The sequence below is a fragment of the Eumetopias jubatus genome, unplaced genomic scaffold (assembly GCF_037043125.1).
Source record: "Eumetopias jubatus isolate StellerSeaLion01/CBP00866 unplaced genomic scaffold, mEumJub1_p1.0 scaffold_9, whole genome shotgun sequence".
Lineage (NCBI taxonomy): Eukaryota > Metazoa > Chordata > Mammalia > Carnivora > Otariidae > Eumetopias > Eumetopias jubatus.
In genome coordinates, this window is record NW_028274815.1 from 130,092,360 (window position 1) to 130,120,287 (window position 27,928).

General features: G+C 39.7%; 1 protein-coding gene across 7 annotated transcripts in view; it reads right to left on the bottom strand.

Annotated features, from left to right (window-relative positions):
• Positions 1-377: 377 nt before the first annotated feature.
• ADNP (activity dependent neuroprotector homeobox) overlaps positions 378-27,928 on the bottom strand; it is a 35,270-nt gene continuing 7,719 nt past the window's right edge. For 5 of the 7 annotated variants that reach the window (XM_088026800.1, XM_028125242.2, XM_088026798.1 and 2 more), the window contains 3 exons: positions 9,660-9,772; positions 7,792-7,884; positions 378-5,903 (listed from right to left, as the gene is read on the bottom strand). In XM_088026800.1, coding sequence (XP_087882926.1) covers positions 2,793-5,903; positions 7,792-7,884; positions 9,660-9,767 — 3,312 coding nt within the window. In that variant the 5' untranslated portion in view covers positions 9,768-9,772 and the 3' untranslated portion in view covers positions 378-2,792. Of the gene's footprint in view, positions 5,904-7,791; positions 7,885-9,659; positions 9,773-10,088; positions 10,482-27,928 lie in introns of those variants that run through there. The other 2 variants (XM_028125243.2, XM_088026801.1) reach the window with 2 other exon arrangements.

The window sequence follows — 27,928 nt, forward strand, 5'->3', positions numbered from 1 at the left end:
TGGCACTTACTTTGTTCTCTTCTGAAAAGTATCTTTACAAATGGGCAGGCATTTGGATTGGATACACAACCACAGGGCCATCAAAGGGGTAAATCCTTTTCTGCTTAGATCTTGAGAGGGACAAAGAGCTGTTTGATGGAGACCAACGATGGGAGAAGAAAGTGCCTCGATGTGCTGAAAAGGGAGAGAAATCATGCTGCTCATCAGTCTGACTCTGGAAGTCAGGGCCACAAGAAAATCGGAAGGACATAAAAGTCTGGGAAGAAAATTTACAGAATTGTTCGGTCTACAGTTATAGACGTTATCTAATAAGAGGGTGGCACGTTGCCACAGCTTTTATTTCCAGATTATTCCAAAAGCAAACAGTAGCAACGACATTCTTTTAAAATGGCTTTTATTGAGACACTTATAGGGCTTCTGCAACATCGCTAGTTGGGATCTTCTTTATTTCCAATTCTTAGGTGGCTAAATTCTTCTCCGAATGCCTGCAATGCCCATTCCCACCACCTTGCCGAGGAAGCACACAGTCTCTGCTCAAATGTTCAATCCGGAATGTATGTCCCCCTCAGCTATTCTATACAAGTCTCCTTAGGCCTCCTAAGCCCAGACTCCGCCCTTTCCCACCTAACCTAGTGATTGATTAGGCAGACTAATTTCAAACCAAGGGTGAGAGGGCATCAGTTCAGCTGCTATTACTATCCTTAAGTAAGAGAAAAGCTTTCTCAATGCCAGTTCTTCTGATTTGATAATCCATGGCATCTTAATTTGGGGACATCCTGTCCTAAATATTATTAGCTGGTGTCTGTAGAATTTATAATCTCCTTGTAGAATAGACTTAAAATATAACTCCATGCCAGCCCCGAATGTCCTAAAGGTCCTGCCTGGTCTATTCTTGCACTTTCTCCTGTAGTTTCTGAGAAGGATGTTAACATTTTAGGAGATTGGTCAACTTTCTTTGGTCTTGTTAATGCTTTTGTCATGGCTATCTTTGGGAAGGAGTCTTAGAAATTACGGATGCCAGCCACTGGAAGACCTCTTTAGACCAACGTCCCCGAGAGGTGCTTGCTGGGCTTCTGCCCTCTGCATGGATTGGAGCTTTCCATCATTGTAGTAATTACTGAAACGGTGGCCTAATACTGCCTCCTCATGCTCTTGCATTTAGTCCAAGCTGCTCTTGGGAATCTATGAAGTAAATATACTAGCTCCTTCCATCTTAACAGCCCTTCAAGTGTGTGATCTCCAAAGCCTTTTTAATAGCAGGATGGTCAAGAGAATTACAACAAAAGCAGAGAGTAGTTGCCTGTTTAGTACAATTGTTCCCATTATAAGGTGAAAACTAATATTTACTTCCTTTTAGAAGAAAGGCGGCCAGGGTATTAATATTCTGCTTGCAAATTAATGCCAATTTGTTTACATCCTTTTATCATTGAGACATTTACATATATAAGCAGGCTCTGCTCCTTAACAAAAGGGGAACTGAAAAACTCATGAATGTTTATTTTTGCAGTTAAAAAGGAAAAAGACAAAACCAAACCAAAAGAATTTGTTAACAGGTGCCTTGAGAGAAAGCATTCTTAATGCCAATGGCACATCTTGGTCTTCCGTAAGTTTCCTCAGTGGCTGTGGCTTCCGCCTCTGATGAAAGTGAAGCCATGGCATCAGCTGGTACGAGACATAATGGACACATAGGACTGTAATGTGTAATAAAGCAAATATTTACATTAAGCACAATACAGCAATTTATTTAGATGCTTAAAATGAATACAAAGGGAAATAAAGATCACAAAATTATACATACTACAACAGTGTGTCATATATTAGATGGTATAAATGAATACACCAGGGTGGTGTTTAACTAAAGATAAAACTAAATATCCAAAATGCAGCACTCATTGGTTTGCTGCTTCAACACAACACACTTTCATACAGATCTAAAAGGTGTCAAAATTAGTAGCTGCAAAGTCAATTCTTGCATGTGATTTTTTAGCTTAAAAGATTTCAGAAAACAGATCTGAAATACCAGTTTTTGTTTCTGTCAGCTGTAATGTCAAGGATATTCAGAACAAGAAAAATTCTATAATACAAGAGAGTCCAGATATATATCTTATGTGGCTGGCCTCTGTTGCAAGATTGTACAAGGTTATGTGCAAAAACTAAGTCTGTCCAAAAGTCCATACTAGCGCAGTTTCAAGCTTTTGCTAGGTAAACTAGATAGAGCGTTTATTACACAGCAAGGGCAACACTAAAAAAAAAGAAATCTAGGATGGGTACACAATAACAATATCATAGGCATCACTTGAATAGGTCTAAAAGACTGTACAAATATACATTTCAACTATTCAGAATGAATACATGAAAAAAAATTGATTTTCCCCAAAGTCTACTATACACATTGGACTGGTAGCTTGAATGTTGGCCCTACACTACCGTGTGAATCAGGGTAACGCTTCCCAAGAACATCCAACCAAACATTTTACAGAGGGAAAGAAATGCTGAGAAGGCAGATAAAATAAACCTCTGCTTTTCCTCATGTGCATTCGTGAGCCACCAGCTTATTGGTTTTTCACATTTATTTACTGTGTCTGTCACAGCAAGTTCTGAAGCAAGATCAGCCAATCGTGTGTCATAGACTTAGAAATAACCACCAGGATTAGCAGTGGCCACGTATCCCTACAGCCCGACGGCCCAGCACTCCAAAGGCAGTACCAGTTAGAATACAGCTTTGCAGTCCTGCCGAAAGGAGAGCACAGCTCCAGGCTGCAGCGTGTCCCCGATGCCTGAGAACCTGGTACTTAGGCCTGCTGGCTGCTCAGTTTCACTCCGGTCAGGCTGCCGTGCATCGGCTCAGCAACCCCATCAGTCATGTTGTCAAATTGCTCCCCATCCTCACTGTCAATTGTGCTATTCTGCCACTCAATCTGTGGGTTAGATAAGCGCTCATCATTTTCAGATGCGTTCTTCCACTGTGACTGGTCCTTGGACCAAAATCCTTCAACTTTTCCATAGGAACTATTCTTCCATTTCAACTGCTCTCTGTCACCTTGCATGGTAGCCTTTTTTTTGGCAGCTGGCTTACTGCTTCTTGCGTCTTCACTCTGGGAAGACTCATCAGACCAGGTTCCTGCTTTCATTTCACATGTGTTGTCCTCAAAGTCTGACACTTGTTGGGAACCAGGGCCACTCTCAGATGGAGAAGCACCATCTTTCCACTCAACAACGTCATCCTGGTCAACCTCACTGTCAGAAGCATCATGCATCAGTTTGGTTGGTTCCCCAGTCAAATGAATAGTTTCATATTTTGAACCAGCCTCCTCTTTTTGGTCTAGCTTCTCCTCAGTTTCTAAAGCATCCTCAGAAATGACCTTCGGTATGTGTTCCTCGGGGTTATCGTTGGAGATTTTAGGCTCAACTTCAAACACAGGGTCAAAAGGGCTACCACTTCCATTGGATTCTTCCTCCAAATTTTCAAAACTGTCTGAGGAGCTGTCTTCTTCCTTCCCAAGGCTGAGCTTTTTGTCAGCAGTTTTACTAGCATTGACTCTGGAATCCTTCTCGTCATGATTCTCAAACAGCCACTCAGCATCAAAATCCATCTCGTGCTTCACTTTGTTCAGTTCTTTCATGTTGAAGCCCAGTAACACACCGGGCTTGTACTTTTCACAGTCTCGGACACACTTCTTCCTCTTGTTACTAAAATGGGAAGCAATGTCACTCTTCCACAACCACAAACTGGCGGCCAGCTTCTCAATTTCTCTCCTGGTGGGATAGGGCTGTTTGTTAAAATACTTCGTTAGGAAGCTTTTCCTGGCTTCATAGGAATCATCTTCATGACCCTTGGGGTCTAAAGCTAAAACAACAGGCTCCTCGGGCTTCTCTTCAAAGAAGCTGGGCGAATCGCTATCATCGTCTAACTTTCGCTTTTTCAGCAAGGGAAATTCCACTTGCTCGTAAGTGCGCTTGACAGGTGCCAGGCCCGGTGACTGATTAAGCCGAGAGGGTGCATTTGTCTTATCCTGGCCATTCTGGGTCTTTCCAACACCCCTGCAGTGAACGAGATGCAGAGTGATAGTCGAGGCGGTCATGTTGCTGGTGTACACACCAAGGCAATGGATGCATTTGTAGGTGAGCTTTTTTTCCACGGGATGAACCGTCTGAATAACTTGGTGCCTCTCTCGTAGGTGATGTGCAAGTGCATCAGATATGGGTCCTTTTAGGATTGAAAAGCAAAGAGGGCAAAGGGTTTTCCCAACATCTTTTTTATAGGGCACTGCAGCTTGAGGTGAACTTTTAACAGGGATATCTGCCTTTTCCTGAACTTTTGGCTGTGGCTTTGGAGGGACTGGAGGGTTATTTTGGGCATGGTAAGCAACAGATTCAGCTGGGGCATCCCTCAGGTTGTATGTGGTTACCAGGAGATGGATATTAGTGTGACTACCCTGCTGCAATGTCAAATCAAAACTCAAAGTGGAATCTGTTTTAGGTCCCATCTCTTCATCAATGTGAACCATCCGCATGTGTGCCGCCATCTTTTCCACATCATTGAAAGTTGAACGGCAATATGGACAAGACAGACCATGAATTAACATATGGTTGAGCAGGGTATCTGTGGGCAAATAGCGATTACAGTAGAGGCATTTGCTAGTAAAGTTGTGTATTTTCATAATGTAGTTGGCTACTGCTGGGACTTTCTCAGCTTTATGTTCTTTTTCGAAGTGCACACTATACACATTTTCAGGAAAAAGCTCATTACAGATTGTACATATTTTCCACTTTTGAGTTGAGGAAGTATTGGCTGGGGGAGGGCCCGTGGCAGCTGCAGTAGGTTTGGAACTGGACTGACCTAATACTCTGGATGCCTGTGACTGGGAGAGGGAGGGAGACTTTAACTGGCCTGATGAGAGAGAAGAGGCATTAGCAGACTGCAGGGAGTATCTTGCTGGTGCCTGGGACCTCTGCTCTGACCCCAGCCCGTAAGATCTTCCATTTCCACTTGGAAGTAACTGCTTCACAGACTGAGACTGTTGAGGGATGGAAACTGGTGCGTTGCCACCTAGACCCAGTCTCATTGACTGACCAACGCCATAGCCCTGGCCTACAGATTTGACTCCATAGTTATTTTGCTGTAGGTGAACATTGGACATCATGTTGACTCCTGTAGAATTTAAGTTAGGCTTTGGTATTGAGAGTCGATTTACCATCTGCTGTGATGGCAAAGACCGGACATTTCCAGAAGCAAGGGAACCAATTCTTGACTGGAGTCCCATGCCCTTCTTCTCTTGAGGTTTGGGAGCAATTAGCATCAAGGGTTTGGATCGGGGAACCACCACATTTGTGTGCCCAATCATGGCAGTGACCTGATAGCCTATGCGTTCATGGTCTTCGATGACGTGTTGTACCAAAGCTTCGTAGGACTTTGGCATGAAAAGGCATCTCTTGCAGTGAATACTACTCTCTTCCCGGGCATTTGAACCTAAAGGGACTGCACCGTTGAGTGACTTCTCACCTGCCTTTGCTATGTAAGGCGCTGCCACGTGCTGAAAATGTTCCCTGTAAATGTGCTTCCTAACGATTTCATAAAGAGGATCTCGGTAAGTGCACTTCTTACAGTAATAAACAGCTTGTTCTACACTGTCAGCCTGCTTAGGTTTAAGGCCATCATTTTTGCTTTTATCTTTGAAAGTGCTGAGGCTGCTACTTGGTGCGCTGGCGTTTGGAGCATGAAATATTTTAATGTGTGTTTCCAAAGTCTTTTTGTCTGCATTGAAGGTACAGTAGGGGCAATTAAGGAGAATCCTATTTTCAAAGTCTTCACTATGGACATTCCGGAAATGACTTTTGTAGGCAGAGAAGAATTTTGAAGAAAATGGACAAGCACTGCAGCAAAAAGGTTTCGTCCGGTAGTCCTAAATAAAAGACAAAAACTGGATTAGAATGCCACTTCAGAAAGGTAGTAACAGGTTCTAGATTTTCTCCTCCAGATGTTCTCTATTTTTAATAGAGATATACTGCTATTTTTAGAACTGAAACTCTGTAATGCACTGATATAATTTTCTTCCTTTTGCTAAACTAATTTGTAAAATATAAACCCAAATGAGAAAGCTGTTCTAAACCAAATTTTTATTTGGGTCCCAGAGTATTAAAAAAAACCCCTCAATTCTAAGTTTCCCCTCAATACTTAAAAAAGATCAGTCACATTTGCTGACTGGTTTTAGAGAAGACAAAGACAAATGGCTTCAAAGATAAATATTTTACAGTTGGAAACGACAAGAATAAACACTGTGAAACCACTCGCTCCATGAGAATCAGTAAAGTTGCGAAAGGTTGTTCAGATTTACTGTTCAGAAAACTCAGGAGCCAGAGTGCTGTAGTGCAATTAGGCAGTAAGATATAAAGATACACCTTCTGTTCCTCCCCTCATGGAAAATCTTCAAAAATCTCAACACTGTTTCCCTCTGATCGAAGTATACAGTGTAGTATTTTGATTTCATTACTAATCAAAAAGCTACTGATTTGAAGAGTTGGCTTTCTTCTATAAGCCATGGTCTCGTTTCTCAAGCAAGAGCAGCTTCAAAAGAAAGTGATAGCTGCTTTGATTCAAATTAAGAAGTTAAATAAAAATTTCTTTCCTATAGACTATGAGGAATGCATGATGTTAAAAATCCAGTAAAGTATTGCAGGATATACTGGTATCAAAGAGCAACTTCCAGAATTATGCTCATTAGCACTTGCGCAGTTAGTTTGTCCTTTGAAGACCTGTCCTTTGAAGACCGGTGAAACCACAAGCTGGGCAAGAGATTATCTTTCCTCCCTAGAAACCTACTTTGTTTCATATACTGGTTTGACACAAAATAAAATACTCTGCTTCTCCTTAAAGCTCAACCCCCTATTTAAATGTGTTAGAATGTGAAGCTTTGGGATTCGTAAAAACAAATTAAGTGATATGTCCCACTGGAAAGCTTTTACATTCAAAGGCTTCTGGTGCATACCTTTTTTCCCTGGGGTATGGATAAGAAAAAACGAGGTAACTATACTCTCAAATTTCTGAGGCAGAGTTTAAAAGTACTGCCAACGTTTAAAATCCCTGCCCAAATATATTCCGATAAACAGATCAATAATTACAGAACTACAATCATTACTGAAATAGGTAATAGTAAAGTCTGCAGTGACAATCACTTCTCCCTGTGAGACAGGAACCACCACCTACCTATACCATCTTCTTGGTCACATTTTTTCACCTGCTGACACTTGCTGGCATCACTGGTACCTTGGACTAACCTAATAGTGTTTTTAATACCACTTTGTAAAAATTTAAGTTATACCTTTCTGTCACTACCGTCCTACAAAGCCACCCATCCCCTTCCCCATGTGCTCGCTTAGCAACCCCAGAGGTTGGATGATACCAACACAGAAAAAAACACCCTCTCCAGAAATAACATGAATTGTGACAGACACAAAAAAATGATGGATGGCCTAGATGAACAGAATGCTGGAGGTTACATTTCAGAAACAGAAGAGCCAAAGTACTGCTGATACACTGTTGCTATAACAGCAGACCTTAGAACATTTAAGTAACAAAATTTCCTATTCTTACACTTGAAGTTTCAGTCCAACAACAAAAAAGACAAATTCTTCCTAGTTTTCCCTGCCACTTAGGAAAACAAATAATCAATTTTGACATTTTCCATACAAGGTTGCTGCCCACAAAACAATGCTTCACTATGGAAGGCCTAGAGCTGAATGGGGAGTATACCAAGGATGTTGCCATTTGGGGAAGTCCCCTGTGCTACTTACCTGATTTTTTGTAAGTGAAGGGTCCCATAGTCCTACATCCTCCCATGTAGTGTTTTTCAAATAAAAGTCATTAGGTTCAAACTGTTTAAAATCCTAGAAAACAGTGAAAGAAGTTTACAAAAACACAGTGATACCAACTCTAGCCCAACCTTACTTAGAAATCCCATCTCTTAGCTAGAGCTAAGACACACAGAAAAACCAACCCCACCAAGAACTAAACTAGGAATGATAAGGCTCTTAGGAAATACAAAAAGGCATCTGGAAGTTACATTCAACATTTTCTAACAACCCCTCATGGTCAGCAAGGTTTCCAAGGAAACTACTGGAAATTCTAATTAAGTAAAAAATTCAGCCACATATTAATACCAAAGCTCCTTTCATTAGAGTATTGTGACTCATCAGTTGTAGTATTAGAATGCAGTATAAGCTAGCAATGTTTGCTTACAGCACCATGGATGTGATATTCTGTTTCTGAGGGAAAAAAGGGGTGGAAATGGACTGGGAAGAAAACTCAGGATTTCTGAATCCACGAAAGGAAGAAAGAAAGCTATTTGAAGAAAAGCAAGCAGTATTACGTTAAATTTATACTCTTATGTAAAAATTTAATGGCCCATTTTCCCCCCAGGCCAGGAAGATAAAAAGTCTTAGGAGAAAATTCCCCTTGGCTGCTAAAGATTCACAGTTCAGTGTGGCAAAATCAAATACATATAAATTCCAGAGTATGTAATGGGTATAATAATGGGAGGAACACATCAAATGCAGGATAGAAAAGGTACCTTAACATTTGCATTATTTATCCTTGTGCAGATTACTCCACTGAGTGCAAAGTGGAAGTAGATGGACTGTTTCATCGGGCAGATCTACCTGAATCTGAGGGGCTGGAGAGGCAGTGAACTTCCACTACTGGGGATAACATAACTAGAGAAGCCCACTTTTGAGAAGCTTCAGTCTTCATGATATACCCCTCAAGTTATTCATGGGAATCAGGAAAAGAAAACCTGTTGCATGAAGGAAACTGTTTTTTAACCTTCAATTCCATCCAAACATTTACTGAATTCCTATTACGTACCCAGCACTGTGCTAGGTGCTGGTTATACATGGATGGACAAGGTGGTTATGGTCCCTTGCCAGCTGGAACTTAAAGGCTAGTGGGGAAAACAGCTTTAAATATTTCAATCAGAGGCTTTGACCAACTAAACCGCAAGACCTGGAGCAATGAGATCTGGAAAAGGAGGAGACCAGTACACTGGCTATCCCACAGGGCTGTTATAAAGCTCACAGACACAAGGTTAGAAAAACAGTTTTCAAAAGTCCAAACTGTTATACAAGGGGAAGATAATAGTGTATGATGGGTCAGAAGGGCCAACAAATGCTCAAATCCTAAGGAAAGAGACAACAAGCACCCAAACCATCATGCCTCAACAATCAGAAGGTCAACCAGAACACTCAGGCATATCAGAATGAGAACAGGCTCTGGAGTCCCGCAGACAGACCCTGCCATATGCTTAGCTGTGAGGTGGCCCTAGATCTTTACTGGTTCTTCACTGTAAACTGGAGATAAGAATTCCTACATCTCCCCCAGGGGTTGTTCTAAGAATCTGAATTTAGAGACAATTTTAAAGCACCTGAAGTGTCTGACATGATACATCCTCACCAGTAGAACTGCTTTTGCTTCATGATGCAAAGATGAAAAAGCCCATTTTAGGGAGAAGGGAACAAGTTAAGTCAACTGAGAAAGCTCTGGTGAAGCTAATGCTGCAGTTACAATTCAGAATCACAACTAAGAATTAACCAATCCCGGCTGCTGACACAAAGTAATGGATCAGAAGCTGAGTCATGTTAAAATTAAAAAATGGCATGCTACTTACTTCTATGTGTTCTTTACAGTATTCCAACCCAATGTCACTAAGTATTTTTTTCACAGTTTTCCGGGCTTTTCTTAAACTGCCAAGATTGTTGACAGGAAGTTGGAACATAGTTTCTATTGGAAAAAAAAATTTAAGTCAAGTCAAAACACGTACAACTTGTAATATTTCCTAGTTCCACTGATGGTAGGACCACAAACCCTGGCCCGCTGACCAAGAAGGTGAGTGGATACCCTTATCTAGTATGTTCCGATTACTTAAAGCAGGCAGGCAAAGTAAGTGCTCTCTGATCTTTTCTATTTTTAACAGGACATTTTATGTTATAGATCAACTATGAGTTTAATCTGGCACAATTCTAATTAGAGTTTTAAGTTCATCACCAAACTGGTTTTTTTTAAAGTTGAGAATTAGAATTAGGTTAATAATACCAACCGATTATCTTAAAATCGAGTGTGAGTGCTTTTCTCCTTGTGTTGTTGAACCTCTGAAAACAGAAAAATGTTCACCATTTCAGCATCATTATCACAAAATTTTGAGTGCCAGGGAAAAGTTTTTGTTTTCTGGGAACTGTCCTGCACATTGCTGTGATGATCTTAAAGAAATATCCTTCAGTGTTTCCAAATACTATCCAAACTAAAGACACTACTGATTGTGTACCTCGTCCCCCCAAGCCAGCACCACACCTGGACAAAGGCACTCAGCATCAGGGCAGATGATAACTGTGTTACAGACTTTAGGGGCTCCTCTTGAAAAATGAAAAGCTTATATGTATGTGTGAAGGAACTGAAAAATTATTTAAATGACCTAATACATTAAAGCACAAATTTAGATCCACTTCCCCAAGTTCCTTAAAAAACAAAAGTTAAAATTAGTATTTGTATGGCTTCCACGTGACCATAAATGTATCCTATAAAATACGGTAAGAATTTATCAATGTAATAATCCAAATAAATTTTGTAGAATATAAAATAGTTCCAAAAACCAAAACCAGAGGCAAAAACCCAAAAGCCAAAGCAATAGGAATTAAAGTTTAATACACGCAAATCTGGTGTTCTAATAAAGGCTGTTACTCTATAATACCACTACCATTTGTAAGTACAACCATAATCAACTAATCTAAACGTAATATAGCATCATGTTACCTCCTTTATTATTCTAATCCAAAAATCAATATTTACTATGAAAAACGGAAAAGTGAAGCCTACCAAAACAAACAACTCCTACAAATCCTGAATTTGGATATGTCATCAGAACTTAGAAGTTTCAAAATATTCTACAAGAAGTACGAAGTATAACTGAGGCCAAAAAAGGAATGCATTTCACTAAAAAAAAACGGATCAGCCTTCCCATCCTCAGCAGCTAAGAAGCACGACTATGTGTCCTCTACACACTCTGCCATCCAACAATCTGCATATTACTTAACAGCGGACTCAGAAGTCACTCTGGTTACTAATTAATGTGCATTCAAAGCCAAATCCATTATTCCTTGTGGAAATTATATTGCTAAACTGTTTAAACCATCTTCCTGAAAGTTTTAAATCAGTTGCTTAATAAACCTGTTCCCCCAACCAGGTCAGTGAGAGAACTACCTGACAGCAATGTTTCAGAAATACTGAAAATGTTACAGGCTAATTGTTAAAAGAGACCAGGCATCAAAACAGATGCCCACAAATGCCCCAGCCTGAGAAGAGACAGCTTGTTTCTCTATTCATTTCATAAACTCTCTGTGGGCCCAAATTCAACAGTTCTTTTGGAACTTCCCACGTCAGTCCTGCTTCACTTCAGAGGAGAGATGAGCCCAGAAGACAGCCGTTACTGCTTTTCCCTGCCTCCTGCTTATACGCAGCTCAACATCTCAGCAAAAACAAATACACAATGATTTGGAAATGTTGCCACCACCGACGTCACCAGTCTATACAGAAAACACCCAGGGAGTTAAACTGCAGCTGAGGATAAAGGAAAACTCATTCTCCTATGGACGATACATCGGGCATTCCAAGTGCTCACTACCCAGAGCTAACCAAGTTGTTTTAAGACCTCCAACTGAAGCACCTCACTGCATGGTAGGTACCCAATTTATACATCTATAGTTCTGAAAATGTGAGTATGCTCATAAAGGAGCTTAGTTACAAGAAACTTGTAATTTATAAAATGTGGGTATTTCAGCCATGGAGTAAATCTCAAGTTTACTTAGGCTGAATTAAATAGGCATATAAATAGTGAACACTGCTTACCAGAACATGTTGTACAAAAATGTGTGTGTGGTTTTTTTTTTTATGATTAGCAACTAGGAGGAACCTAAATTAAAGTTTACACTGAAAGATGTAGAATACTGAGTTAAGATTAGTGGCACTGTTAATGGATCCGGGGGAATTCTATCTGCCCTCTTCCCCAGATGGAGGTACCCTCTATGTATTTGCTTAGGGAGGTCACTTAAGATTTCGTCCATCTGGAGCTAGAATAACACATTCATTCATATGTGTTAGCATCATCAAAAGCATTTACAAAGACCCTTGTTTAAGTTAAACATTCTTTATAAACAGGCATACAATGTAAAAACATAAGCAAAGAAGGATCCCTCCTCCTTCTCCTATCCTCCAGCCATGGAGCTCCCCTTCTGGAAGGGGCCACTGTTATGTCAAGCTTTTCTGCAACAAACCAAAGATTCCTTCAAAGAACATTAACAAACTCTGTGAATGTTAGGATTATTATGGGTGACAAGATAAAGAACTCAAGGACTCTACGTTGTTCTCCCCAGCCTCTTGCTTGCTGTTAAGAAAGAACTTCAAGGGGTAGCTGGGTGGCTCAGTCAGTTAAGCATCTGCCTTCTGCTCAGTATCCCAGGGTCCTAGGATCAAGGCCCACATCGGGCTCCCTCAGGGAGCCTGCTTCTTTCTCCCTCTCCTGTTCCCCTCCGCCTCCTTGTGTTCTCTCTCTGTCAAATAAAAGCTTTTTTCTTTTTTAAAGGAAACAACTTCAAATAAACAGCTGGCTTCAGGGTTCATCAATGTTATCTCTTTGACTCATACTTAAAAACTTTTACAAGATTTACTCCTAGCCTCCTCTGCACCACTCAAAAGTCCTGTTTAGAAACCTGGACAAGGGGTCCATACCATAAAAGTGACTGAGGGGCATGAATAGAGTAAACAGGAAATCAACTGTCTGAGATTAAGGGCTGATTCCTCACTTTTGAATAGAAAGAGAGCTAAAAACAAAATATTAACAATAATCACTTTTTTCTTTTAACAATAATCACTCTTAGGAAGCAAGATGCCTTACAATAATGTCAAAAACTGTCTATAGAGATGGGCTTTCTCTCCAGATTTGTCCCCAGGTAGCTAGTCCTTTCTCTTGAGCCTCCTTGCCTGTCAGAATGGCCATTTTCACCAGGTCAGCACCATTATCCCAACACCAGGGAGAGCTCCTTCAGTCAAACCATAAACCTTTCAGCTCTTAACAAAAAAGGGGAAAATATCCAATTTAATAGAATGGAACCACTGTTCACCTGTTTATCAGTCATTTTTGAAGTACCTACACTTTGTCAATGTGCTCGGAAAAGAGAGATGAACAGGACACAGTTCTTCCCTTCAACAGTCCATCATGTCTAAGGGACAGGACCTAGAGCACGTAGCAGGCACCTGCGCACTGGAGTAAAGACGACGGCTGTTTTTGCCTGCCACACTGCTTCTTGGAGCCACCCCTGGTGTAAATGATGTGCTGATAGTTGGCCCTACCTCCATTAGAGCAGAGTGTATATGACTCAGGTCCATCCATCAGAGTATTCTACCTCTACAGACAGTGACTGGAAGAACTAGGTGTGTGCCCCAAACAAGGCTGATAGTGATGCTGAAAAGGACTCAGGACCTGCTGCTACATGGAGAAAGCAGAGGGAGGGGAAAGACTCCTATTCAATAACACTTAAAGTCCTCAATCCAGCTGTGCCTGACAGCCCCTTCCAAAGACTTTCCTAAACAAGAGCCAAGTACATGACCACTTTTGCTTAAACTTTGGTTCATGTTCCTTGCTACCAAAAGTCTTAGTAGACCCACTGGGCAGTGGGACACAGAAGAGGAAGCAAACATGAGAAAAGATGCAGAACTTTAAGCTAAGTAATTACACTTGTGAGTCAGGTCTTGTAAGAAGAATAACAGTTTGTTAGGAAGACACAGTTCTTCTGAAAGATGCTTTGGCCCCTGGTTTCATTAATCAAAAACAAAAACACTGTATGAACAGTCACCCCCCACCTTTTATTAGAGACAGAGGGAGGGAGACAGGCAGATCGGTGTAGGCAGACGGGCAGAGGAAGAGAGAGAATCCCAAGCAGGCTCATGCACAGTGCAGAGACCGACGTGGAGCTTGATCCCAGAACCCCAAGATCATGACCCGAGCCTAAATCAAGAGTTGGATGCCTAACAGACTAAACCACCCAGATGCCCCTCCCCTAAATCTTTTAGAATATTAGAAAGGGGGAGCCTGGGTGGCTCAGTCGGTTAAGTGTCGGGCTCTGCACTTGGCGTGGAGAGTGCTCAAGATTCTCAACCTCGCCCTCTGCCCCTTCCCCACTCAAAAATAAAAAGAACCATTAAAAGATCTGGGGGAAAGACCTATTAATAATAGAGTTAACATTTGCAAGTATTTTATTAACTGAAAATAAGTAGCATTTGGGTAAGCATATGCCATCTGATGAACTAGACTTAAAAATATCAATTTTTGAGAATGATTTAAATTCACTGCTGAATGATTCAGCCACATTCCTTCCTACTGATCTTTGCAAATTATACCCACACCTACTGACTGGGTCCAAAACATTAAAATTTTACTAATAATCGTGGCCAAACTGCTACTCATGTGCTTTCTTAGAAAGCAAGAGTCAGATGGCAGAAATGAAAATCTGAGATCTGTAGCCCTAGGCTAGAGATGAATTGAAAACATATACAGAAGACTGATCAAACACAGGTTTCTCTTTCCCCCCCAAATTCCAAAACCAAAAATACTCCTTTACTCCACATACCAAGAGAAATGAGGCAGAATGAGCCTGTCTTATGAGGAAATATCTATAGGCTGAACCTGTAACAGGTAGAGGATAACAGCACCTCAATGACGGTGAACTTCACTTAAGCAAAGAAGTCATTATCTGAGAAACATAATTATAATCATTTATGAAACAATAGCTCTGCCAAAAGGCTTGGATCAAGTCAGGTGTTGTACTGAGGCTCTTCTGGGTGAGGAAGACAGAGGGGAACCCGACAGCAGATAGTTCTAGTGCAACCGGCTCAAGTCAAGGTTTGCAGGACCTGATGTACCAAGAGTCAGTGAAGTTTGTCTATGTATATGATAAGGTCCCTTGCAAAGGGATCAAGGATGACATCATTTAGTCTCTGTCTTTAGGGGTAGAAAAAAAAGCAGAAAAACATAACTGTGCCCACAGAAAGTTAAATCAAAAAAGCAGAAACACCCATAAAACCTAACCTTAAACCTTTGACCAGGCACAGTTAATCAAACAAGCCAGGAGGAAAAAAAAGCCTCCAGATCAAACTTTTCCAGATTATATTTTAAGCTACTGCAAGTATGGATGTAACATGGCATCTTCCAGGATAAAATTCTTCATGTTTTTATGTGCATTCTTGGGTTTCCCAAGTTCTTAAATAAGAACATACGGTACTAATTTAACATGCCAGCAAGTACAGAAGTAAATATGACAGCATGCCCTAATTTCCATCACCTGCAAGTATAACTGCAACTTTCTCGTATCTGGGAACCGAAATCTGAACATATACCAGAGTGACAACTAATGCATCAGTTATATCAGTGAATACAAATTTACAATTTTCGTAAGAAAAGTTTCTAACACTGCATTGACAGCTAGACAGGAATGGTTACTTCTTCCCGGTAACACCAAAACATAAGCTGCTTAGTCTAAACCAGTGGTTTTCAACACTCCCCTACCCCCCTTTTTTAAAGCGGAAACCCTTGTTTCTAAACAAATCTTAGCTGAATTATAAAAACGATAAAAAGTGGAAGGGCTCAGGGGTTGAAATGGAAAGAGGAAGAAGGAAAAGTTCTCAGTTCCTACGTATCTCCTTGAAATAGTTACTTGTCTAAACTAAGCTTCTAATGCAAATTTATGCCAAGGTGACAGTCCTCTGAAATGTAGAATCGGGACCTAGTGGACAATCAACCAAAGCAGGAAGTTTGATGGCTATAGCAGAATTCCAAAAGTTTACTGAAAATCTCCCGTAAGTAAAATTACAGTCTGATCAGAGTACGGTTGTCAGAAGCCCACAGTAAGCCTAAGGATTAGAATACAGTTTATACTTTGGTGTTGTCTTTTAAACATTTTCTACATTAAGCTGTAAAGAAAAACACACATCTGAGAAAATCTTTTACTGGGGGTGGGGGGAGGGATCAAAGGCTGGAAATAATGCCATTACCAGTGAAGAAAAAGAGCAGTTGTATTTTCTATGTTAATAAAAATTAGGAGGACATTCAAGCTACTACAATATAGACAGTTTCATTTTTGGTAACATCATAAATACAAATTAACACGTAAGAAGAAATTCAGATCCTTGATATTAAATCAAGAAAACAAAGTATTCTAATGTCATGGAGATGCAAGCAGTTCTATAAAGATCTTATAAACCTGCACTGGGGTGTAAGGGTCAGATATATTTGAAGTTTCTTTAAACCACTAACTAAAAAGTACTGTTTTGTTAAGAGCCACAGACATTTTAATAAGATTCTCCTAAATCTTCATGCTACCCATGATGGTGCTCTTTCTTTAAAAACAGATTTTGTGACGTCTCTGTGGAAACATTTAGGACCCATTAAAATAAAAACTAGGCAGAAAGAAAAAACATTTCCTTATTTATGTGCTCACTTTCCCTCCTGCCACCTGCTCAGCAACATATTTAATACCTGTCAATATCACTGAATAAAACTGTGGTCACTGTAAAACAGTTTCTTTTTATAATCAGTAAGTGCTTATCTTTCCTGACTACTCTGGGATCAGTTTTTTAAGGGTGTTACTAAGTCCTACATTTAAACTAAACCAGTTGTAAAGAGGTTTATATGTTTGTATTTGAAAAATAAACCCATAAAGCCTTTCTAGAACCCTCCAATGAATGAGCAAGTTGAGAGCCCAGCGCCTACATTTGATCTGGAAGCAACCATCCCCATCAATCTTTAAAAAACAACAACAGCAACAACCACCACCACAGTCCTAAACAGAAGCAGCTAATCTTTCAATTTCCTATAAGCTTGGGTAAAAGACCTTGCAGATGCCACAGGCTCTTCTTCATAGAAAGGCAGCTCTAATTGTCTCCTCTCTTTCTCAATCCCAAATACCACAGAACAAGTAACTGACAATCCAGAGGCAGAATGCTCTTCTGGATTAGCAGATAAAACTGTGCAGCGTGACAGTGGTAAGGAAAGAAAGTTCAGACTTTCTCTTAAGTAATGGAAAACGTGCAGTAGTGTTGAGGCAAAAAGGGGGGGCTTATTTGGAAAGCCCAGGAGGATTAGGAAAACTACTTTGCAAATGAAGACACACATGTACCAAAAGGCAAATGTGAATAATGAACACCAATTGCTTTGCTTAGGTTAATCGTATTAGAACACTGTTAATAAAGATAAGAAGCCAACAGAAAATGTAACCAACTTCTGTTTTCTTCTATACTTCTACTAACTGCACTGACTTTTACTATTCTCTAGTAATAAAAAAAATCCCAATAGAGTTAATTGTGTCAAATACAAAACTGCCTCCAGAAAAAAGACACTTGATTTTCTTCAAGTTTTCCCCAAATCAATGATTAAATTCCATAAGTTTTTATACTATTTTTTTTTTTTTCTGTAGGTAGACTTGTTATTTATGAAAGGCAAAATGAGTACATTTACTTAAATATAGCATCCGGTACAGCAATGCTTGGTCATAGGAATACTTTTGGCCACAGTCTATAAACAATGTGTGAATCCCTTCCACAAGCAGCCCTGCTCATAATCTAAGACTCTCTCTCTGCTTGATCACCTCAAGTGAGCGGAGCACAAACCCCTCCAGGCAGCTTGTTGCACACTGGACAGCTCTGTTCACAAGCCCACAGTTCTCAGTTCAGCTACAGAAATCGAATTCCCTAGCCACAGAACAGCCTTTCACGTTAAGACCCTTCCTCCTTTCCTCCCAAGTCTTCCCCCTTCTCCAAGTTAAGCACGCTCAGTTCTTTCTACCATTACTTCTGTTATCACAGGAGCCAATCTCCAGTGGATGGGCTCCAGTCTGTCAATCTCTCTGGTGCCTGAATAAACTTATTCCAGATGTGACACAATCACAAGGTCAAGTGGGACAATACTTCTCTAGCTCTAGATATTTTCTTAAAAATTTTATTATTTTTATTATTTTTAGAGAGAAAGAGAACGTGGGGAGTGGGGGAAGGGAGAGAGAGAATCCCAAGCAGGTGCCGTGCTGGGTGGAGGGCCCAATGCGGGGCTTGATCCCACGACCCTGAGGTCATGACCTGAGCCAAAATCAAGAGTTGGGTGCTTAACTGACTGGGCCACCCAGATGTCCCTAAAATTTTATTATTTTTTAAAAAGTAATCTCTATGCCCAATGTGGGGCTTGAACTCATGACCCAGAGATCAAGAGTCACATGTTCCACCTACTGAGCCAGCCAGATGCGCCCTGGATATTATTTTTAAATTAATGTTCCTGAAAGGTGCACTGTTTTGGTGGCAGCCACTTTACACATATGACAACAACCAACCAAGATCTCTTTTTTTTTTTAAAAATAAATATGTGTTGCGTTTTTCAGTATTAGGTGGTTCAGTTGGTGGGAACAAAAATTTTCTGTACTGAATCCATGTCTGGTTAAAAGGGAAGTTAACTATCAAGTCTTTAAGTATCTTCTCAATTAAAGGGGCATGAACATTTTGATTCCAAAATGTAGCACTGTGAATCACTGAGAGAACCAAAGGACTGCCTCATCTAAACTCTTCTCATTTTACAGATTAGCAACTGAAGTGAAGCAACTGGCCTAAGGGTGATCAGCTTTTCTGTGACAGACCTGGGCCTCAAGGTCATCTCCAGATCTAGTATGCAGCGCTCCTCCCATTACCGTTGTAGATAAAGCTCTGATCTCAGACATTAAAGGTAAACAAGAGCAAGTTAAATACTAAATACATACATCTGAAAGTGCCACAACTTCATACTCAAGGTTGAAATGACCTTAAACAAGTTCAACCAAACTAGCTGAAGAGATGAAACAGAGTAAGAATACCTACACATCTCAGGTCAGACGGTCCCATCAGATCCAGAGCTCTGAGACCACTTGCCTGAAGTGCTCTTAACCATCACCATGGATGCCAACAGTCAATAGATAGTCGCAATGGAAAGATATCCAAATTGTAATAATACCTTGCAATATGAAAACTACAACCTTGGTATCCCTAAGTAAAACAACAACTTTTCAAAAACAGATGTATCCTATGTCTCTCTTTTATCACCTTCCCATTATCAATACTCAAAACATGCTATTCCAAAAACTGCTTGGGAAAACAGAGGCTTTGGTGATCCTTCTTTTTCTGGAGAGTAGGGTTAGGCAGGAGGCTAGTCTGCTTTCAGCTACCTTTTAGGCTCCTTTTTGCAAATAAAGTTCCATTTGTTTTTATTACAAAAGCAATTGGGAAATAAAAACATACATCTACACAAAAACCTGTACACGAGGGTGCCTGGGTGGCTCACAGTCAGTCAGGCATCTGATTCTTGATTTCAGCTCAGGCTGTGATCTCACGGGTGGTGAGATCGAACCCCTTGTTGGGCTCCGCCCTCAGCTTGGGAGTTGGCTTGAGATTCTCTGCCTCTGCCCTTCCCCATGGCCCCACTCTCTCTCAAATAAATAAAATCCTAAAAAAACCAAAACACCAAAAAACCCTGTACACGAATGGTCTCACAGTAGTCATTAATACCCAAGAAGGAGAAACAACCCAAACTCCATGAACTACTGAATGATAAATAAAATAAAATGTGATATATTTATACAGTGAAATATGATTCAGCCATAAAAAAATGAAGTACTGATATATGCTCCAACATGGATGAACCCTGAAAAATAATACTCAGTGAAAGAAGTCAGTCACAAAAGACCACTTATTGTATGATGCCATTTACATAAAAGGTGCAGAACATGCAAATCTACAGACAGAAAGAGTAAAGCCGCCAAAGGCTAGAGAAGTTGGGGACAGTAGAGGGCAACTAACTGCTCATGGGAACCGCGTTTTTTTGTGGGATGATGAAAATACTCTAAAATTGACTGTGGTGATAGCTGCACCACTCTGGGAATATACTAAAGAACATTAAATTCTACACTTTAAAGGGGTGAATTTTATGGTGTATGAATTACATCTCAGTAAAGTTGTTGCAACTGGGCCTAACAGAATATAGGTAAGGCAAGAACACAAATAATTATATGTAAAGAGTTAACACTGGGTATATTTATCCTTCCAGATTTTTATGCACATGTAATTTTTCTTTTAAAAGGAAATGAATCTTAGGTATCTCAGCATTTAAGTCATGCAGCAAGAAAACCAATGATGCCTGAAGTTTTTAATTTTTAAGAACTGCGCTTTCCTTCCAACAGGTAGATGCTAGCCACAAACGGCTATTCATCACGTAAAATGTGACTAGTCTGAACTGAGTGGAGATATGCTTTTAAATTAGTTTATTTTTATTGTGGTAAAATACACATAACATAAAATTTACATCTTAAGAATTTTTAAGTGTATATAGTTCAGTGGTATTTAGTCATACTATCATGCTACCATCACCACCACCCATCTCCAGAAGTCTTTTCATGTTGCAAAACTGAAACTCTGTACATTAAACAATAACTCCCTTCCCCTCTGCACTGGACAACCACAATTCTACTGTCTCCATGATTCTGACTACTCTAAGTACTTCATGTAAGTGGAATCACAAAGTACTTGTCTTTTTGTGACTGACTTATTTTACTTAGCATCATGTCCTCAAGGTTTATCCATGTTGGAGCCTGTGTCAGAATTCCCTTTCTTTTAAAGGCTGAATCATATTCTATACTATCTTTGCACCATATTTTGCTTATCTGTTATTCTAAGGCTGAATAATATTCCACGCTATATGTATACACATTTTGCAGGTGATGGGACACTTGGATTGCTTCCACCTTTTAGCTATTGTGAATATTGCTGTGAACATGGGTGTACAAATATCTCTTCACATGGTAATTCTATGTTTCCATAGTGGTACTACTGTTTACATTCCCACCAGCGCACAATGCTTCCTATTTCTCCACATCCTCACCAACACCTGTTAATGTTTTTTTATAATAGCCATCTTAATGTGTATGAGGTAGTATTTCATTTTAGGTGTGATTTGCATTTCCCTAATGATTAGTGATACTGAGCATCTTTTCATTTGCTTATTGGCTACTTGTGTCTTCTTTGGAGAGAGGTCTATTCAAGTCCTTTGCCCATTTGAGATATGCTTTCACATGTAAAATATACTTGGGATTTCCAAGGCTTAGTATTAAAAAATGCAAAATGTCTCATAAATACCTTTTCAAAAATATTGGCATGTTAAAATAATACTTTGGATGTACCAGGTTAAAAATATATTAAAATTAATTTCATCTTTAAATTAAATGTTAACATTAAATGAAATCAAATGTTAAAATGTGGCTAGTGGAAACACAGATGAACCTTGAAGACATATGCTAAGTGAAATAAGCTGGCCACAAAAGAACAAATACTGTGCTTCTACTCACATGAGATACTGAAAGCGAAATTCACACAGAAAGAAGGTGGTTGCCAAGGGCTGGTGGAAAGAAGAACGGGGCCTTGGTGTTAAATGGGTATAAGAATAAGTTTTGTAAGATGAAAAAAGTTCTGGAGATGAACAGTGGTAATGGTTGCATGACAATGTGAGTGTACTTAATAACAAAGAACTTTACACTTAGAAGTCATTAAAATGGTAAATTTTATCACAATTAAAAAAATTTTTTTCCCAATGTGGCTACTGGAAAATTTAAGGCAATAGTACTGAATATGGAACCAAATAAGGTTTGCTCGTAATTTTATCAGCAGGATAGTGTGGGTTCAAAATTAGAGGCATTTATCATTGATGACTCTCTGCCAAAACTATGAATATTAAGCATCTGTTATTTTTTGAACAGGACAGATCCTCTAAGACCAAGTCCTCGATGTAACATAGGAACGTTGAAGGACTTTATAAATAATTTCCAGACCATTCTGGACAATATTAAATGAATGACTCTATGGTAACATTATTAATGCTCCCCCCCCCCCCCGCAAAATCTTAGAATTCATTTTCCTAGCAAATCTGCTCTACTCCAAGAGGCCAGGAACAGAGGAACATATCACTTCTGTCACTGTCAAAGGCTCCAATTCCCTCTGCCTTAACTAACAGATTTAATCCAGCTGGGGTTACTTTAATAAGTTCAACTATTTTTTAGTTTTGCAGAAGTGAAATGATTCTAGAGCATGTATCAGTAAAGATTTTCAAAGAATTTCCATGTATTAAATTTTTAAATAACCTTAAGTTTCTTTCAAACAGTTATAAGGACAGAACTGCAAAAGGGGAGAGGTTCTAGGAAAAATAAATTAAGGTAACACAATGATGACAACTTAATCTTGGCAAGTTTTGTTTTCTTTCATGTGGTGTGGCTCATTAATATCAAACCAAGAATCTAATGGGAAATAAGCAGCCCCATTCACCATATTATCAATCTCCAAAATTATAATTACACTGTGACTTAAAATTTGTTTTATTTTAAATGCTGATCACAGGTGACTTCAGATTTAGGAAAGTATGACCTGAAATTATAATTGATACAGTATGGTAAAGAGGTATTTATGTCTGTAAATTACAACCACTATGAATCATTTTTCAGCAGAGATTGATCTTCCTGATCTCAAAGGATGGAATTACGAACCCTTAAAATATGCAGGAAGACAAGGGTACCATCTCATGATCAAAAGCAAAGAAGGTCTATTAAGAAGATGCTCCTTGTTGTTTTTTCTCCCCTTGCTAGGTGTCTAGCATCTACAGCAGTGGCTGACACATAGCAAGCACTCAATAAATGTAGACTAAGGAAAAGCCCCTACCTAGAAAGGACTTACAGAGATGACAACCCATAAATATCTACAGGAAAAGAAGCGAAGTGTCAGATGTGTCACGAACTAAAAGCTCTGAGGTTTCCTAAGAGGGAGAATTCATTCTCAGCAGGGGAGCTCAGGAGAAGGTGGAAGCAGATGCTAAGCTGGGGCCACTAGGTAAGTTGAGAATCTGCATTCACTGCAAACAAAACAACAAAAAAACTTGCTGGCACAGTTCTAGAGGTGGGACAGCAAGGAGTTCTACGGACGACACATAGAGTCCAGAACGGCTGCTATGCCAAGCTTCTGAGTAATAATGAATGACAGGGTTGGGCAGGTAGGTTGGGGACAGGACAGAAGCCTTGAGTGTGCAGCTAGAGTCCGCTACCGTGTCTGGTAGGCACTGAGGAGGTGCTGCAGACACTGAAGGAGAGAAAGGATACAATTCTAACAGCACTTTAAGAGAATTAATCTGGCCCGTTTGGCAAGTCCCATTACAAAAAGCCTAGAGAAGTCCATGCGGAGTGGAGTACCAGACCTAGGCAACTGTCAGAATCACCACAGCCGAGTTTACACCCACCTCAGACCCACACAATCTGAAAGGTCTGCAAGATCACCGGAGCAGAGCCTTAGGTACAAGACAGTAAGATACTGAAGTGATGGCAAAAGGAAGATGAAGTTCAAGGGTGAAGCCTACAGTCTACATCCACGTTTGTGTTTCCCAGTAAAGCTATATTGTCTTCATGAATAAAAATTCAGCTGACCTATCAGCTACATGTAAAATTTTTACCTCACAACTTCAAATTTCTGTTAACAAGTAGGGTGACACAACACAGTAAAAGCTTTCCTCTGCTCAAAAGACAGATGGTACGATGTAGTGATTAAGAAGACAGTTCCGGAGCCGGGCAGACCTGTGTCCTTACTTAATCCTTACTCTGCCACTTACTAGCTTTGTGAACCCAAAAATGTACTCAACCTCTGGAGGTCTCTTTCCTTATAGTATATGCAGAAGGACACGATTCCATTGTTCAACTCCAATGCCAGAAAGATTAAATGAGATGCTGCCAGTTAACACTTAAAGCAGTTATCATTATCTTAAACCAGATCAGATACTAGAATAGTCACTTTGAAAATTATGAGCTCACACTATGGTATAATCTTTTAAAAAATATGGACTACTAATCCTGATAATCAGATGTGGTTGCCATATATCTGTTCCTAGACACATCATAATGTGCATTCACACACTTAATAGTGTTTTCACATACTAGTTTACATTTGTGAGTTAGCATATTCTTAACTTTATAAGCTCTGTGGCACTTAAAACGCTTATGCAATAGAATATCTGCAAGTACCCACAATAAACCTAGGTGACTTAAAGTCACATAGACACATCAAGGTATGATCTAGATTTTGCATATTCTATTTAAAAAAAATATGTGGGTCACTTCTAAGATTTTCAGACTAAAAGACTAGTGCCTACAACCAGAAACTATTATGTTGCTGTTTATCCCATTACTTGGGAGTATTCAGATTTTAGATGAGAATCCTAGCTGTGACCGCCAGAATTTACAGAACACTAACGGAGCCAAATGGCTTTCAGGGTGTTTTAAGAATGTGCTGAGACTATGATAGAATATATGCATGGAGGGGAAGATGACGCTGGAGGGACAAGATGAAAGCTGAGCAACTGAAGGTGTGCTCCCTAACCCTTTATCAATTTTACATACTGAAGTTCACAACGAATTTTACTTGAAAGAAAGAAAGATGCCTCACAGCTTACCAAAAGAAAAAAAAAAAAAGGTTTGAGACTATCTCTAACACCTTAATCTAGCTTTAGAGAGAATGAGACGGGGAGCATTTCCTAATTTGCTCTGTTTGAAGTAGGCATTCCAGCAAGGCAGCGACACACCATGGGGAATGACCGCAACACCTTGCCATCTATGTAAGAACTCCATAGCGGAGCACGGCTGTTGTCAATACAGGTGGACAACCTGGCTAAAGAGAAATGTGAAAAAGGGAAATCAATTCACAACTGGGGGCCTAAGAAGACATCCAGATGTGTCCACTTATAATCATTCCAGTAGCATGTCACTGGTCTGGTCATCTAAATGGCATAGGACACAAAGTAGGTTATTTTTAATTCCTTAATGAGAAAATTTCCATGTTCTATCAAAACTACTCCGAAATAATTTTCCCAGAGTAAGGGAAAGGTACTTTTCTCCTCATTCATGAATAACAGAATAGTTTACTTGAATCCCCTCAAGTTTTTCTGAGTGATCTCCTAGGAGCCAAGCCCTACAGGCAAAGCTTTCTTTGTAGCAGAAGCATTATTCGTGTAGCAGGCTTTGCCACTTGGTGGGCTCAACTCTTAAACTTTCTGCAGAGAAGTTTTTCTTGGTGTTGTTTTTAAGCCTACCTGATTGTGGACCAGGACTTTGAGCCGACTGCACAGGACACTCCCCACCCCTTTCACAAGAGCAAGAATTCTAACTGTTGACTTACGTTTACAACCCCCAATTTAAACTTTTAATGAATTCTTCCATATTTCTGCTAGATGGAAGTTTCTTCAGATACACCAGATTTCAAAAGAAACCACTCATTCAGGTTCTCATTTGTTGCCACTTCCCACCAGAAAAAGCTGCATGTTTCAATGGAAGCACAGCCTTCCACAAACTCCTAAACAGAGCCCAGAGGGTTCAGAAAAAGGAAAGGCAGAAGGGCAAAAGCCAGCAATTATCTGTCTAAGCAAAAATAACTGTTCAGAGGAAAGAAAGAACAAGACTGCCCTAAACCAAAACACTGGGAAAAGCGACAGGACCCTAAACAAACTTTCTTTTTAGATCCTTGTACAGGCAACTTCAAACCAGACATGTGCTGCTTCAACTAACCACCCCTAGCACAATTTTGCCGGTACTCTCTTGCTGGGGGTGTGGCCAGCCTCTGACTGTCAAGCCCATTTAGGATCCTTGGGTATTCACGACACACAAGCACGAAACAGCACTACCCAGTTATGAAGCATTCATGTGACCCTTCATGAGCCAAAGAGCACAAGGGAAACCTACAAAAGCCTGTGTTCAAGCACAGGCCTGGCATGAACACATTCTGAGGCTCACTTCATCACTGCATGTCACAGTGCCTTGATTTCCCCACTTGTGAAACAAGGACAATCCTGAGAAAATTGAGAATGGTTTAAAAAATGCTTGGCAAATAAAATGGGCATGCCATTAATATTACCCTAAAGGCCAGCAAAGAGGCCTTTACACTTACAGCTCACCCTTCTTAAAGGCATCAACCAAGTCACAGAAGTGACACATAAACAGAAACAACCCACAGCTGAGTGACTCAATTACAAATCTACACCCTTACTGGAGAGGGAGTCAGGATGTGTAGGGATTTATTTTTAATTCTAAGGGATGGTCAAACAATGTACAAGTCTCCTACAGATTGTGTGCATGTTTTTGAGTTAAACCTTAAATCTTAAACTGCAGTACGTGTTCAGGGCAGTCTTCCTTAGTAAACTTTATCAAAAGCGTTTATGCTCTCCTCTTAATTTCCACACCTTTAATTCTGGAACTCGGCTGCAATTCTGGAGATTTCATTGTTTCTCAAGCTGTGGTCTTAGAACTCAGCTAGGGATCAATAAAAGCAAGGAAGCTTGAGAGTCCATTTCAAAGAACTACAGGCAGAGGACGATTGAATGCATACGTGGAGATGAGAGAACTCAGAACGGAAATAGTGAAAAGAACTTTGCATTTTACACTGATTAGAAAATGTGTGCCCTCAATCAAAACAGTTCCTGTATATATATAGTTGGCTCACATTTTATCTGTGACTTCCTAATATAGACAAACACATCACATTATAATCAAGTTGATATATATATACCAATCTGAGAAGCCTGATAATATGTAAGGAGAGCCTTCCTCCAGTGAAAGAGAATATGGATTCTCATTTAAGATGACTCCTTAACTGCCAGATATCAAAGGTAGGTCACAACCAAAACACAGGTCTAGGTCTAAGGAGAACTAAGACACAGAAAATACTGAGGGAGCACAATCATCCTTCCTCTCACTTTGTAATTAACAGGATCAGGCACACAAACAATATAAAAAACATGAAGTCAGGAGGGAACCGTGGCCACTCATGCTGGGGTAAACAAGAATGGCTTCTTCTATAAAGTATCTCAGTGATTAAGGCAGAAATGAGTAAACAAGAAACAGCTTCTACATTCAAAGTATCAATTCACTTAGTGGGGGGCTTTGGTTCTCACTAGTTTCAAATGCCAAGTTTCCAAACTAACAACATAAAATGTGTAACTGACAGTGATGCACATCAGCAAAATATGGCATTTGTTCTAGATTTAACGCCACAAGCTCTTACAAAACTAGGGGAAGTTTGCATGATGCTAAGAACATGTCAAGCTCTGTGACTCTATAATTAAATTATTTACTCAGGGGAGCAACATTTTACTTAATGTTCATGCTTTTTAGGCAAATAAATCAAAGTTAAACTCCCATGGAAAATATATTTTATCTTCTGGAAGACATAACAGACTTTAAAGGGAAAGCCCTTTTGGAAGTTCAGGATGAACACGTAGATTATTACACAATAGTACTCGGCATCTTGGTGTAAACTACAAATTAGCTTCTAATCTTATAAAAATTTCCATTTTTTGGCTACTTTCACATCATTTTGCAAGTCATCTCACTAACATTTTAACAGGTTATTTTAAAAAACTACAATGTCTGATTCCGACATTTTTTTCCGTAGCTAAATGTATTATTTCCCAACCACATCTCTGATGCTCGGACTTTGTATTTAATGACAGTTATTTCCAACTCTAAAAAAGTGAGTTGTATTTTGTGTGTATCTATGTACACACCAATTGATGGAATCAACCTGCCAAGGTCTATTACAACTTATGTAATTTTGTTATTTATATATAGTTCCCAAAAGACAAAAATACTACTGAAATTCTGAGATTTTTCTTTTCTCTCTCTCTACCCAAGTATTGATCCCTACTTGCACCTTTGTAACTGATCAGCTCTATCTTCCTCATTAAAGTAATTCCCACAATTAAACATGTAGCCAGCATGTGTACATCACCTTAAGTGTATCAACCGACAGATT